Source organism: Eschrichtius robustus, chromosome 10 (assembly GCF_028021215.1).
Source record: "Eschrichtius robustus isolate mEscRob2 chromosome 10, mEscRob2.pri, whole genome shotgun sequence".
Lineage (NCBI taxonomy): Eukaryota > Metazoa > Chordata > Mammalia > Artiodactyla > Eschrichtiidae > Eschrichtius > Eschrichtius robustus.
This window is the reverse complement of record NC_090833.1, coordinates 87,044,072-87,059,839: the sequence shown is the minus strand read 5'-3', so window position 1 is coordinate 87,059,839 and position 15,768 is coordinate 87,044,072. Positions and strand designations below refer to the sequence as shown.

At 35.8% G+C, this 15,768-nt stretch overlaps 1 protein-coding gene across 6 annotated transcripts in view; it reads left to right on the top strand.

The window, feature by feature from the left end:
- FANCC (FA complementation group C) overlaps nt 1–15,768 on the top strand; it is a 272,443-nt gene that overhangs the window by 209,584 nt on the left and 47,091 nt on the right. For all 6 annotated transcript variants that reach the window (XM_068553567.1, XM_068553564.1, XM_068553565.1 and 3 more), the window contains one exon: nt 6,509–6,673. In XM_068553567.1, coding sequence (XP_068409668.1) covers nt 6,509–6,673 — 165 coding nt within the window. The remainder of the gene's footprint in view (nt 1–6,508; nt 6,674–15,768) is intronic.

Sequence of the window (15,768 nt, the reverse complement as noted above, 5' to 3'; positions counted from 1 at the left end):
GGAAAAATGAACCAAATGCAACAAACAGAAAATGTAAATGTACCAATTATATGCATTCCCAAGGACAAGCAAATGGATTTTTTAAATAAAAAATGAATAATTAATTATCTTAAAAATAGTAAGAGAAACTATCAAATCCTTGAAGTAGGAATAAGCTGAGGTTTTTTCTAAAGAGACTTACAGGGGGAAAAAAAAGAAAATTAAATAAATTGGAGTTTATTGAGTTTATGAATAGGAGATAAAGCTAAATATTAACAAACAATGACTCCAAAGATTGAGCTGAGTAGTTCTCCTAGGATATAATACAAAAGGACAAAGAAATGGAAAGTAAGAAAAGTGTTTTTTGTTTTTTGTTTTTTTATAACTTTTAATACAGAGATCAAAAGGGGTGTCAAGGAAGATGGTGGATTAGGAAGTGCCAGGAATCCATCTCTTGACCTAGACAAAAATTTCATTGACAGGATCTGTTTGATATAACTATTTTAGTACTCTAGTCTGTTTGAGGACTTTCAGCTTTCAGGGTAAGGCTTGGCCAGTAAATTGTGGATAATTTCAGCCCTTCTCATGGTAGAGACCACCCATCACCAACCCCCTAGACCTATGGCAGGCAGCTCTACCTGCATTCCTAGATAGGCTTGGAGGAAAAAGGGTGAGCAGCGCTTGATAAATTTTGGTGTAGTATCGAAGGAGAATATGTGTAATTGTGTGAAGAAGCTACTATAATAGTCCTGCCTTTTAAAACTACATATCTATGTGGGGCTAGACTCTCCATATAATTCAACCAAAAAAAAAAAACGTATTGCAACAAATTAAATGCAGAAGTAAACATAAGAATCCAGCTGTCTTCTTTCAAGCTATATAGGAAAGAAATTTGCAAACATATAAAAGAGTGCTGGGCATCCCTGGTGGCGCAGTGGTTAACAATCCACCTGCCAATGCAGGGGACACGGGTTTGAGCCCTGGTCCGGGAAGATCCCACGTGTTGCGGAGCAAATATGCCCGTGCTCCACAACTACTGAGCCTGCGCTCTAGCGCCCTCAAGCCACAACTACTGAAGCCCGCACGCCTAGAGCCCGTGCTCTGCAACAAGAGAAACCACCGCAATGAGAAGCCCACGCACTGCGACAAAGAGTAGCCCCCGCTCACCGCAACTAGAGAAAGCCTGTGTGCAGCAACGAAGACCCAACGCAGCCAAAAATAAATAAATAAAATAAATAAATTTTAAAAAATAAAAGAACTTTCAATTGAGAATCAAGTAACTAAGAGATCCAGTTTTACCAAGAATTTAAAAAAAAAAAGTGCCACTCTTCTCACTAAATATTTTTGTTTTGTAAAATATAGTAATTTTTCAACAAAAATGTTATTCATCTTAACACCTAATGGATTTATTATTGTTACTTTTAGTGAATTGATAAATACTTTTAGGTGTCTTTGTTTTAATTTCAAATATTAGTATCAATAGTTATAACCTCAGAAACAAAAGCTGTTTGGTCTTTCAGTAATTTTTAAGGGTTTTTGAAACTCAAAAAGTCTAAAAACTACTGTCCTATAGTGAAGATCACAGTCAGCTTTCCCCACCCATGCACATATTACTCACTACTGGGTTTTTAGTGCCTGACTGTTAAATATAAGATGACAGGCCATAACTTCTGTTCCACTAGCAGCTCACCTCTTTGGGCCCAACTCAGAAACAAGAACCAGAAATGTAATCTTTCTCAGGCTGGTCAAGCCAGACTATTGCTGAAATAATTGAAAGTAAAGCCTTAGTTACTGCCTGTTTCTACTTTTCCAAAAGCACTGCATCACTTCATTTATCATAGGTAGCGGCCCCTGTTCCTTTTAGTCCAGCAAAGTCAAGCTACGGGAGCCCTTAAAATGGTGGGAATTCACATTGGGTTTGTGGAGTGTAGTATCGAAAGCCTTAGTTATAACACGTTAAGCCTATAATTACACTCTGATTTGATGTGATTTCTGATATTTGGCACTTGTCAAAATGCAATTTTCCCTTCTATTCTTTTTCTTCTTTTTTTTTTGGTGCAGATGATTGAACAGAGTCTTCCCTGTTTATTTGGTTCAGTGAAGTATAGAAGATAAAATGGGGGAAGGAGAAATGATCACCTTTAACAAGATTAATTTTTAAATGTTTTTATATATATTTGAAATTGTTAAATTGGTTTTGCTGAAACAGAATTTCACCTTTGAGATGCTATTTGAATGTTGGTTTCAATAAAGGTTCTTGAAAGTGTTAAGTAAAATAAAATAAATTGAGATATATATATATTTAAGGTGTTTAAAAAAAAGATGACAGGCAATGGTCACTACATATTTAAGGAAATATATTAAGCATATAGTATTGAAAGTAGAAACCAGTAAAAATAAAGAAAAAAAGATTATTTAAAGAAAAGATCATCTAAAATAAATTCATGTCAATGTCCCCGTTAAGGGACTTCCCTGGTGGTCCAGTGGTAAAGAATCCACCTTCCAATGCAGGGGATGTGGTTTGAAACCCTGCTCGGGGAACTAAGATCCCACGTGCCATGGGGCAACTAAGCCCGTGCGCCACAACTACTGAGACTGCCCGCCTCAACTAGAGAGCCACATGCCACAAACTACAGAGCCCACGTGCTCTGGAGCCTGCTGCGCCACAACTAAAGAGAGAAAAAAACCGCACGCCACAACTAGAGAGAAGCCCATGTGCCGCAACAAAAAGATCTTGCCTGTCGCCACTAAGACCCAACTCAGCCAAAAACAAAAAGTCCCCATTAAAATAAAAGGTAATATTATGTCCACTAAACAAGAGCAGAATACTAGCTAGACTCACAGATATAGAGAACAAACTAGTGGTTACCCGTGGGGAGATGGAAGGGGAGAGGGGCAATGTAGGAGTAGGGGAGTAAGAGATACAAGCTATTAGGTATAAAATAAGCTACAAGGATATATTGTACAACCTGGAGAATATAGCCAATATTTTATAATAACTATAAATGGAGTATAACCTTTAAAAATTGTGAGTCACTATATTGTACACCTGTAACTTACATAATATCGTACAGCAGCTATACTTCAATAAAAAATAAATTAATAAAGGAGTCCTAAGACAGAAATAAAATTTAAAAAAAGAACAGAATGCTGTTTTTTTTTTTTAAAAAAAAAGAAACATCCAGAGAATGAAGAAAATAGTTCTTGGAAATTAATAATGAGAGAGTGGTAATTAAAAACATAATAAAAGATTGGAAGGTAAAGTTGAACAATTCTTTCAAAATCTAGAGCAAAAAAACCGAGAGATGAAAAATAAGAAAGAAACAATAAGAGAGAACTGTCTAGGAAGTTCAATATCCAAAAAATCAGAGTCCCCAGAAAGAGAGAACGGAGAAAAGAATAGGAAGGAAATCATCAAAGAAATAATTCAAAAGATCTTTCTGGATTTAAGGTCCACTGAATGTCCAGCACAATGAATAGAAATAAATCCATACCAAGACACATCAATGTTAAATTTCTAAGGGGATATCCAAAAGCCTCCAGGTAGTAAAAACAGGACTTATATAAAGGGTCAGGATTCATAACAGCATGGGACTTCTCAGGAACAACACTGAAATTTAAAGGATAGTAGAACCACACTTTCACAATTCTAGAAAAATTACCAGAATTCTATAATCTGCCAAAGTATCAATCAAGTATGAGAGTAAAATACTGATATTTTCAAACATGCAAGGTCTCAAATACTTTACCTCTCTGGTACCTTTTCTCATGTAAGAAGAATGAACCAAGAAAGAAGATACGGGATCCAAGAGAGAAGTGAAGGAAATCCCTATGGTAGCGGTCCCACGATAACTGTACAGAGGGAGTAAAAAGCAACCTGTTCAGATTGGAACAGGTCAGAAGGTTCTAGGAGAAATTTCTTATAAGAAGATGAAAATGGCAGAATATCAGATATGTTTGAATGTATTGCAAGGAGATTACATACTTGGGCGGGAGTTTAACGTTAAAATAATCATCAGTGCCAAAAAAAAAAAAAGAAAAAAGCAAACAAGCAAGCCAAGTAATAGTCACTAAACCCACAGAAAACATATTGAATATCTAAAGCATGAGTTAGGCTTGAAAGTGGTTGCCTCTGAGATCAGAAAATGGGAGTGGGAGTGCTCGTTCAAAAGCTGCTGTTTTTTCATAAGTTTTGAAGAGCTATTTGACTACTTAAGGTAGTTGTATCTGTAAGTTTGATAAAACTAAAACATAAGTTAAAAAAAAAAAAGACTAACATCCCAGGTTCTTACACTGGTCTCTTCAAAACCTGCCTTCCTCCTCCCCCCACCCCCCGCATTCACTGTGGACTTGCCACCTCGGACTCTGTTGTACTTAGATACTCCAGGCCTTCGTGTTTGCTTTGCATCTGCCTGTGACATTCTTCTCCCACATACATATATGGTTTGTTCATACACTTCCTTTAGATCTCTGCTTAAATGCTCCCCTCAATAAATTCTTGCCCTCTCTTACCCCTCAGTGTACTTTACTTTCATTATGGCACTTGATATCATCTGGCATTTTATGCTTTTCATTACTAAGCTTTGTCTTGTCTTTGCTTCTGTAGCACTACCACTGCAAACAGATTTGAATATAGTAAGGGTTCAAAAAATATTTATTAGATGAATAAATAGGACAAATATACAAAAATTTAAAAACAAATTCACTGAAGCAGAAATACAAGTGGGTAACAAACAAATATTCAATCTCAAAAAATATCAGGGAAATGCAGATGAAAGCAATGGGATAATTTTTGCCCAGATTAGGAAGAAATAAAAATATCCAGAATAATATCACTGTCAGGGGTAGAAAAGTAAATTGGTAGTCTTTTGGAAAGCAATTCAATATGCAGATATTCACATGGGGGCACAAACAGGCATGTGCAAGGATACTGCTGCAGCAGTATTTCATAGTGAAAAATTAGAAACAACCTAAATGCCCATAAATGGAGATACTGTTAAATTACAAAACATATATTTTAATAATAGGCAGCAAGTAAAAAAAAAAGAAATGAGTGACAGCTATATGTTCTATATTGTGGTTTCATTTGTGTTTCACAAAATAAATTTGTAGATTTATGGTTTTATATGAAGATACCTAAAGAATGATCTAATAGCATACATCCCAAACTTTCATTTTCCTGATTTCTAGTTGTTCATTTATTCATTTAATATCTGTTTCTGGAGCTATAAGTAAGTAGGAGTTGTCCCTATATACTAGGAATAGAGGAGTGAGCAAAATAGGAAAAGTGCCTGCCCTTACAGAGTGGATGTCCTAGCAGGAAGAAACAGACCATGAACAATAAACAAGCAAATACATTATAGGTCAGGTGATGAAAAGTACTGTGAAGAAAAGTAAAACAGGGTAAGAGAGATAGGAAGAACACAGTGAGATAAGAGGACACTTGCTATGTTTAGCTCTGCTGTCAGTGGAGCTTTCTGCAGTAATGGACAAGCCTTGTGAATTTGCACTGTGATACAGTAAACCACTAGCCTCATGTAGCTGTTGGAACTCTTGATCTGTGCTAGTGCAACTGAGGAATGGAATTTAAGTTTCATTTCATTCCAATTAATTTAAATTTAAGTTGCCATATGTGGCTGATTGCTACCATATTAGCCAGTGCATTTATATGGGATGGTCAGGGAACTCCCCTACATAAAGCAAGATTTGAGCTGAGACCTATACGAGATGAAGGAGCTAACCATGTGTTCCAGGCAGAATGAACAACAGGACCTTATCTGGAGTAGTCAGAGGCTGGAAAGGCCAGAGCAGAATGGGCAAGGTAAGAGTGGAAAGAGATGAAGCCAGAGAAACAGAGGGGGGCCCGCCATGGAAGGCCTTGGCAACTAATATAAGACTTGGCTTGTTCTCTGTGTGAGGTGGAAAGCCATTGAGCAGACAAGTGAAGTGATCTGAATTTTTAAGGGGTCTGTACCTGTTCCAATGGTAGACAAGGCAGGTGAGGGCAGAAGCAGGGAGAAAATTAGGAGGATCCTACAGTAACCCAGGCTGGAGGTGATGGTGAATTAGGGGGTAGTGATGGATGTGTAGAGAAGTAATGAAATGAACTGATGGTATTAACCACTGGATCAGATAAGGGGCAGGAGAGAAAAAGGAGGAATCAAGGATGGACTTAAGGGTTTGGACTTGACCAAATGAGATAGGGAGCACTGGGGGAAGAGAATATTTGGGGAAGGAATTCAAGTTCTATTTTGGGCACGGTAAGCTGGAGGTGCCTACAGAGGGTTAAGCCACAGTCCTGACAATGAGGGAGATCAAAATGGGAACTGCAGCTAAAGGGTTTCTTCCTAGAGAACTATGTAAGAGAATAGAGGTCATAGATGGTGTTAGGGTTCGCCTTTTTATATGAGGGGCAAAGCAAGTGACCTGTCATGAACCTTTTTAACGTGAAGATTTTATATGCCTTTAACTATCAGTACCTGTGGCTCTAAGATTTGGATACTTATTTCTCATTTTATTTATTCCATAGAATGGCTCCTGAACGAGTAAGGTCCCTATCACGAGTTTGTGTCCCACTTGTTACTCTGCCAGATTTTGAACCATTGGTGGAGGCTCTGCTCACCTACCATGGACATGAACCTCAGGAAGTGCTCTGGCCTGGGTTCTGTGATGCTGTGAATGAGGCTTTTTTGCTGTAAGTGATGACCATTTACCTTATCATCCAATTTTGTTTTTCCTTTTCTTAGAATACTTTAGTATGTTGGAAATGCAATTTTCAAATGTTTTGGTCTCAGTACCACTTTACATTCCTAAAAATTATTGAAGATCTCAATGAGCTTTCTAAAAAATGTGGGTTCTATCTATCAATGTTTACCATATTTGAAATTAAAACAAAAGTTTAAAAAATATTTATCACTTCATTTTAAAATAACAATAAATTGATTACATGTTAATACAAAGAGCATATTTTTAATGAAAAACAGTGGCCTTTTCCAAGAAAAAAATCGTCTAACAAGAGTGGCATTGTTTTCACATTTTTGCAAACCTCTTTATTGTTTGACTTAAAAGAAGACAGGTTCTCACAGATATTTCTGTATTCAGTCTGGTGCAATATGTTTTTTTGGTTGAGATATATGAAGAAAATCCAGCTTCACACAGATATGTACTTGTTGAAGACATATTTTAATAACCATCTCAGGTAATTGTGGATATTCGACATGGATACCTCACCAAAAATTGAAAATGGTGGTTTTTTAAAGGTTAGTTGCAATGTGGAATCTGAAATTATATCAATGAGCTGTTCATGCTATTACATTAAAACCAATTGGTCAGCCTTGCATTTTTAATGGATCTTATTTTATAGCTTCATACATGGTTCATTTGGAAAATATTGGTTAAGTTAGGCAGATCTTCCAAACATTGACATATTTCATTTTACACTATCAAAATTTACATTCATTCACCACCAGTCTCATCAGAAATATAAGTGTTGGGAAGCTGTAAAGCTCACATTGGTGAAAGCAGATTTTCTAAGATTCTAATTTCTGAGCTTAAAAACTCAAATTTATCATTGGTTATAAATACTGTCAGTTGTTTTCCTTAGTGTACTAGGGTCACTTCTCTAATTTTTGAGAAAGTATGTGCCAAATACTCAAGTCTGAATAACCATTGTTTGTCTGCCAGTCATTTTTTTCAAGTAAATTTCCAAGAAGGAAAAAAGTGGCTAGTTGATCTTATAGCTCAGCAAGTTGCCCAAGTGCTTCTCCTCTAGACAATCATCGTTTTTTGGTATGTAGCAGAAATGCTTTATGCATACCTTTTCACCACACAGAATTTTTTTTAATTGAAAGTATCCTCAAGGGTAAAATTTAATGAAATCAATATTTTATATTAATATTTTTCATGAAATGCGTTTTTATGTGAAACTGGCAGTGTTTTTACTGTGAGTATGTAGTAGTAAAGAATACAGTGACTACTGTCCCTGCTTTGATTTGTGTTAGGCATAGCAGTTTTACTCACTATTGCTTTTGCACTATGAATGCATATGTCAACACAGTTGTTCTAGGAAAACCATGAGATTCAGAATAGTTACTCAGCACTTCAAGTATGTCTGTACCACATGTGTGTATTGCCAAGTTCACCTAAAAAAACTCCTGTCCTTAGTTGGTGCTAATACCAGATGAATACAAGCAACACAACTTGTCCAGCCATATCTAGAGATTCAATTTTAAGGCAGAAGTACAGTTCTGTTGATGAAATATTAACTTATCACATACACATTTGAATTATTTAATTCCTTTTTGTTTAGATTCTGAATGATTGGTCTCAAGTTGCTGCTGCAATTAATTAACACTATAATAGTATTTGAAAACATTCTATTGAATAAGACACAGTAAGGTAAATTATTAACATCTATAAAGCCAAGGGAAAAATAACTTTCCTCATATTTGTTTTTCATTTACAGTTTAGCGCATTACTTTGGAGTAGATGTCCCACTCTCAAAAGTCAGAGAAATCTCTGACGTTTTGGTTTCATCTTTTCCTGATGAAACACCTGTGAGATGAGAAGAGAAATCTCTTAATTCTCCTTTGTAAAGCCAGGGGTCCATTTTTAATATAAGAAAATATATTATAAATAAATTTTATTTTTGAATAAAATATTAAATTCTAAAATAAATCTAAAAATACGTTATATAAAATTTGTAAAAATATATGAAACATAAAATATATTTATATCTACAATAATTTGGATAAAGTTTAGGAAAGTTTAAAAAAGTGTTTAATATTATTACCAAATAAGACAAAAATGCACTTGCTTCTTGTTATGTTTCCATATAGGCACAAGAGAAAATATCAGAATTTATATTAATTTATTACATTTTATTTTTTCCCAGCTTTATTGAGATATAAGTGACATATAACATTGCATATATTTAAGATGTACACTTTTATATTGCAAAATGACTACCACCATAGTGTTAGTTAACACCTCCCTCACATCACAGGATTACCATTTCTTTTTTTGTGATGAGAACATTTAAGATCCACTCTCTTAACAACTTTCAAATATGCAATACAGTATTATTGACTATAATCACTGTACTGTACATTATTAGATCCTCAGAACTTATAACTGGAAGTTTGTACTTTTTGATCAACATATTCCCATTTCTCCCACCCCCCAGTCCCTAATAACCATCATTCTAGTCTCTGTTTCTATGAGTTCAGCTTTTTTAGATTCCACATAAAGTGATATCATACTTGTGTTTCTCTTTCCAGCTTATTTCACTTAGCATAATGCCCTCAATATCCATCCATGTTATCACAGCCAAGAATTTCCTTCTTTCTCATGGCTAAATAATAGCCGATTTTGTGTATGTGTGTATATATATATACACACCCTATGTATATATAGCATATATATAACTAGATATAGATATAGATATATATACCACATCTTCTTTATTTATTCATCTATTGATAGACACTTAGGTTGTTTTCATATCTTGGCTGTTATGAATATACCATAATAAACGTGGGAGTGCAGATATCTATTTGATATCCTGTTTTCATTTCCTTTGAATATATACCCAGAAGTGGGATTGCTGGATCATGTGGTAGTTATAGTTTTAATTTTTTGAAGAACCACCATACTGTTTTCCATAGTGGCTGCACCAATTTGCATTCCCACCAACTGTGCACAAGGGTTCCCTTTTCTGTCTTTCTTTCATTCTTTCTTTCATGGATTGTATCTTTTTTTTTTTTTTTAATCTAAAAGGTCATCACCATCGCCAAACTCAATCATCTAGGTTTTCTCCTGTGTTATCTTCTAGGAGTTTTATAGTTTGTGCTTTAAATTTAGATTTAGGATCCATTTTCAAGTTAATTTTTATGAGGGATATAAGGTCTGTGTCTAGAATCAGATTTTTTGCATGTGGATGTCAAGTTATTCCAGCACCATGTGTTGAAAAGACAGTCTTTACTGTATTACCTTTGCTCCTTTATCAAAAATCAATTGACTATACTTAGGTCTATTTCTGGTCTCTCTATCTGTTGCAGTGGTCTGTTTATCAATATCACACTGTCTTGATTACTGTAGCTTTGTGTAAATCTTGAAGTCAGGTGGTGTCAGTCCTCCAGCTTTGCTCTTCTCCTTCAATATTGTATTGGCTATTCTGGGTCTTTTGCCTCTCCATATAAACTTTAAAATCAGTTTGTTGATATCCACAAAATAACTTGTTGGGATTTTGATTGAGATTTCATTGAATCTATAGGTCAAATTGGGAAGAACTGAGATCTTGACAATATTGAGTCTTCCTATCCATGGATATCCTCCATTTAGGTAGTTCTTCTTTGATTTTGTTCATCAGAGTTTCGTATTTTTTCTACTCTAGATCTTGTACATATTTTGTAAGATTTATACATAATTATTTAATTTGGGAGGTACTTGGTATCTTCTTTTTAATTTCAAACTCCACTTGTTCACTGCTGGTATGTAAGAAGATGATTGGCTTTTGTATTTTAACTTGTATCCTGCTACTTTGCTCTAATTGCTTATTAGTTCCAGTTTTTTTATCAATTATTTTGGATTTTCTACGTAGATAATCAGTTAATCTGTGAACAAAGACAGTTTTTATTTTTTTTTATTTTTATTTTTATTTTAAAAAGATTTTTGGCTGCGTTGGGTCTTTGTTGCTGTGCGGGCTTTCTCTAGTTGCGGCAAGCGGTGGCTACTCTTTGTTGCGGTGCATGGGCTTCTTGTTGTGGAGCACAGGCTCTAGGCACGCGGGCTTCAGTAGTTGTGGCTCGCGGGCTCTAGAGCGCAGGCTCAGTAGTTGTGGCAGATGGGCTTAGTTGATCCACGGCGTGTGGGATATTCCCAGACCACTCAAATTCCACTTGAGCATGATATTTAATTCTTTATACATTGTTGGATTCTAGTATTTTGTTGAGAATTTTTGCATCTATGATCATCAGAGATATTGGTCTCTAAGTTTTCTTTGCTTGGAATATCTTTGTCTGCTTTCAGACACCGGTATCAGTGTAATTCTGGCCTCATAGAATGAGTTAGGAAGTATTCCCTCAGCGTCTATCCTCCAAAAGAGATTGTAAAGAATTGGTATAATTTCATCCTTAAATGTTTAGTAGAATTCACCAGTGAATTTATCCAAGCCTGGTGCTTTCTGTTTTGAAAGGTTATTACTTATTCATTCCATTTCTCTTAAGAGATGTAGGCCTACTCATTTAGTCTTTTTCTTCTTGTGTGAGTTTTGGCAGATTGTGTCTTTCAAGTATTTGGTCCATTTCATTTAGGGTACCAAATTTGTTGGCATAAACTTGTTCAGAATACTCATTTATTATCCTTTTGATGCCTATAGGATCTGCAGTGATGTCTCCTCTTTCATTTCTGGCATTAGTAGTTTGTGCCCTCTCTTTTTTTCTTAGTTAGCCTGGCTAGTTGATTTTATTGGTGTTTTCCATAACCACCTTTTGGTTTCATTTATTTTCTCTATTGATTTCCTGTTTGCATTTTCATTTGATTTCAGCTCTAATTCTATTTTTTCTTCTACTTACTTCAGATTGAATTTGCTCTTCTTTTTCTAGTTACCTGAGTTGGAAACTTGGATTATTCATCTTAGATATTTCTTTTTTTTCTAAATATATATTCAGTGCTATAAATTTCCCTCTAAGAACTGCTTCACTGTATTCCACAAATTTTGATAAGTTATGTTTTCATTTTCATTTAGTTTAAAATAATTTTAAATTTCTCTGGAGGTTTCTTTGATTTGTGTGTTACTTAGAACTATGTTATTAAATCTCCACATAATTTGAGATTTTCAAGTTAACTTTCTGTTATTGATTCCTAATTTAATCCCATTGTGGTCTGAGAACAGACATTATATGACTTTTGTTCTTTTAAATTTGTTAAGGTATGTTTTATAGCCCAGAATGGTCTGTCTTGGTGAATGTTCCATGTGAGCTTAAGAAGAATGTGTGTCTGCTGTGGTTGGATAAAGTAGTCTATAGATGACAATCATATTCACTTGATTGATGGTTTTGTTGCATTCAGCTATGTTCTTATAGATTTTCTGGCTGCTGGATCAGTCCATTTTTGATAGAGGGATGTTGAAGTCTCCAGCTATGATAGTAGATTCATCTATTTCTCTTTACACTTCTATTAGTTTTTTTCCTCACATAATTTGACAGTCTGTTGTTAGGCACATACAAATTAAGGATTGTTATATCTTCTTGGAAAATTGAACCCCTATATCATTATGTAATGAGCTTCTATATTCCTGATAACTTTCCTTGCTTTGAAGTCTGCTGTATTTGAAATTAATATAGCTACTCCTGCTTTCTTTTGATTAGTGTTAGCGTGGTATATTTTTCTGCATCCATTTAGTTGTTGTCTTTTTTTTTTTTTTTTTTTTAATTTATTTATTTTGGGCTGCACTGGGTCTTTGTTGCTGTGCGCTGGCTTCCTCTTGCTGTGGTGAACGGGGGCTACTCTTCATTGCAGTGCACGTGCTTCTCATTGTGGTGGCTTCTCTTGTTGCAGGGCACGGGCTCTAGGCACGTGGGCTTCAGTAGTTGTGGCAGGAGGGCTCAGTAGTTGTGGTTCACGGGCTCTAGAGAGCAGGCTCAGTAGTTGTGGCGCATGGGCTTAGTTACTCCACGGCATGTGGGATCTTCCCAGACCAGGGATCAAACCGGTGTCCCCTGCATTGGCAGGCGGATTCTTAACCACTTTGCCACCAGGGAAGTCCCATCCATTTAGTTTTAATCTATATGTGTTTTTATATTTGACATAGGTTTCTTGTAGACAAGGTATAGTTGGGTCCTGTTTTGATCCACTCTGTCAATCTCAGTCTTTTAATTGATGCATTTAGACCATTGAGGTTCAAAGTGATTACTGTTATAGTTGGACTAATATCTATTATATTTATTACTGCTTTATATTTGTTGTCCTTGCTATTTGTTCCTCTTTTTGTCTTCTACCCTTTTTCTGCCTTTGGTGGTTCTAACTGAACATTTTATGTGATCTCACTTTATCTCCTTTCTTGGCGTATTTGTTACACTTATTATTTTACCTTTTTTAGTGTTTGCCCTGGAGTTTGCAGTATACATCGGCAGCTAATCCAAATCCACTTTCAAGTAACACTACACCACTTCACAGGTAGTGTGAATACCTTATAATAACAAAATAATCCTAATTCCTCCCTCTCGTTCCTTATATCATTGCTGTCATTCGTTTCACATACATATGAGCATACGTAAGCATATGCATACAGATAAACATACATAATTGAATACATTGTTTATATTATTATTTTTGAACAAACAATTATCTGTTACCTCAATTAAGAATAGGAAAAATAAAAGTTTTTATTTTGTCTTCAGTTATTTCTTCTTCAATGCTCTTCATGTAGTTCTGAGTTTCTGACCTATATTATTTTCCTTCTTTCTAAAGAACTTCTTTCAACATTTCTTACAAAGCAGGTGTATTGGCAACAGATCCTCTCAATTTTCATTTGTCTGAGAAAACCTTTATTTCTTCTCCACTTTTGAAGGATAATTTCACAGGGTACAGAATTCTAGATGTTGGGTTTTTTCTCTCAGTACTTTTGTATGTCATTTTACTCTCTGCTTGCTGGCATGGTTTCTGAGAAGTTGGTTGTAATCTTATCTCTGTTCCTCTATAGGTAAGATATTTCTTGTCCTCTGGCTTCTTTCAGGGTTTTTCCTTACCTTTAGTTTTTTTTTTTTTTTGGTAGTTGCAAAATGATATGCCTAGGTGTAGGGTTTTGGCATTAATCCTGCATGTGTTCTCTGAGCTTCCTGGAATTGTGATTTGGTGTCTGACATTAATTTGGGAAAAGTCTCAGTCATTATCGTTTCAAATATTTATTCTGAACCTTTCTCTCTTTCTTATTCTGTTAGACCCATTACACATATGCTGTATTTTGAAGCTGTGCCACATCCCTTGGAAATTCTGTTGTTGTTTTTCAGTCTTTGTCATCTGTGCTTTTCGGATTTCAAGGTTTCCATTCATATATCCTCTAGGTCAGAGATTTCTTTTCCCACCAAGTCTACTAATAAGCTCATCAAAGGCATTCTTCATTTCTTTTACAGTGTTTTTTAACCTCTCATATTTCTTTTTTGGTTCTTTCTTAGTATTTACATCTCTCTGCTTACATTGCCCATCTGTTTTTGCATGCTATCTACTTTATCCATTAGAGCCCTTAGCATGTTAATCATAGTTCTTTTTAATTTCCAGTCTGATAATTCCAACATCTCTGCCATGTCTGGTTCTGATTCTTCCTCTGTCTCTTCATATTGTGTTTTCTTCCCCTTTTGGTATGTCAAGTAATTTTTTTCTTAATAGCTGGACAAGATGTATACTACATAAAAGGAACTGCTGTAAATAGGCTTTTTGTAATGTGGTGGTGAGATGTGAGGGGAGGGGAAGTGTTCTATAGTCTTATGATTAGGTCTCAGTCTTTCAGTGAGCCTGTGCCTCTGCACTGGGAACTTCATAAGTTTTTCTCAGTTTTTTCTTCCTCTTAAGTGGAACAGTATGCCTAGAGCTGTCTGGAAGTGGTTATTTCCTTTCCTCCTGGTCAGTTAGGCTCTGATAATACTCCTGAGGTCAGGCCTTGTTAAGAAAAACAGAGAGCTCTGTTGTATTTAAAAGTGATTCCCTTTCCCGTCTTTCTGCCTAAAGCAGGGGTGACTTTTTCTCTGATATTTACTATGTGAACCTGGTGGCAACTCCTGGAGGTAAATCTCACAATATTGTGGGGGCCGCTCTAGGAGTGAGTCTCCCTGGAGTTTTTATCTCTCAGAGTTGTTCACACTGACCCTCCAGCCATTTGCTAATTCCAGTTCAGGTTTTCCTACCCAGCACTGGTGCCTGTGGTGGTTTCTACTTGTGGATCTCTGCTCCAGTCAGCCATGATTCCCGGTATTCGCTTACCTGTTATCTCCAGTCTTGGGGACCAAGGTTTGCCCTGTGTCCTCCCTTCTCTTAAGGATGCAAGAAGAGTTGTTGATTTTTCAGTCTGTTCTGCTTTTTACTTTTGTTAGGACAAAGTGGTGACTTCCAAGCTTCTGACATGCAGAATGGGAAACCAGAAGTCTCTCTATGGTCCATTTTTTAAAAACATTAACTAACAGTACCATTATTATATCTTAAAATTGACACTGATTCATGATCATCACCACGTATTTAGGCAGAGAACAAATTCTCCTGTTTGGTTTTCTGGAATTAAGAATCCAAAGTCCACACATTGCATTTGGTTGATGGGTTCACAAATCTCTTTCAATCTATAGGTTCCTTTTGTTTTGCAAATTATTTCTTGAAGTAATTTTGTTGCTTTTCCCTACTCTCAGGTTACAGAGCATCCTACCACCTTGAGTGTGATAAAGGGTGCATTCGCCCCCTCAACCCTCCACGGACTTAAGATGCTCCCTTAGTCATATACAGTCATCTCTCAGTATCCATGGGGGATTGGTTTCAGGACGCCCGTGGATACCAAAATCCACAGATGCTCAAGTCCCTTATATAAAATGGCAGAGTACAGTTGGTAGTACAGTTAGCCCTCCTTATCCGTGGATTGAATTGTACTTAATTTCTGTATGCATTTAGGCCTGTTTTATTATTTTCTGTTCTGTTTCTTTGGCCTATCATATGTTTACACATCAGTACCACTTTGTTTTAATAACAGAGTCTTTCTAATATAAAGTAAGGCTATTTCCCACTCATTTCTCTTCTTTTTCTGGGTTTTTC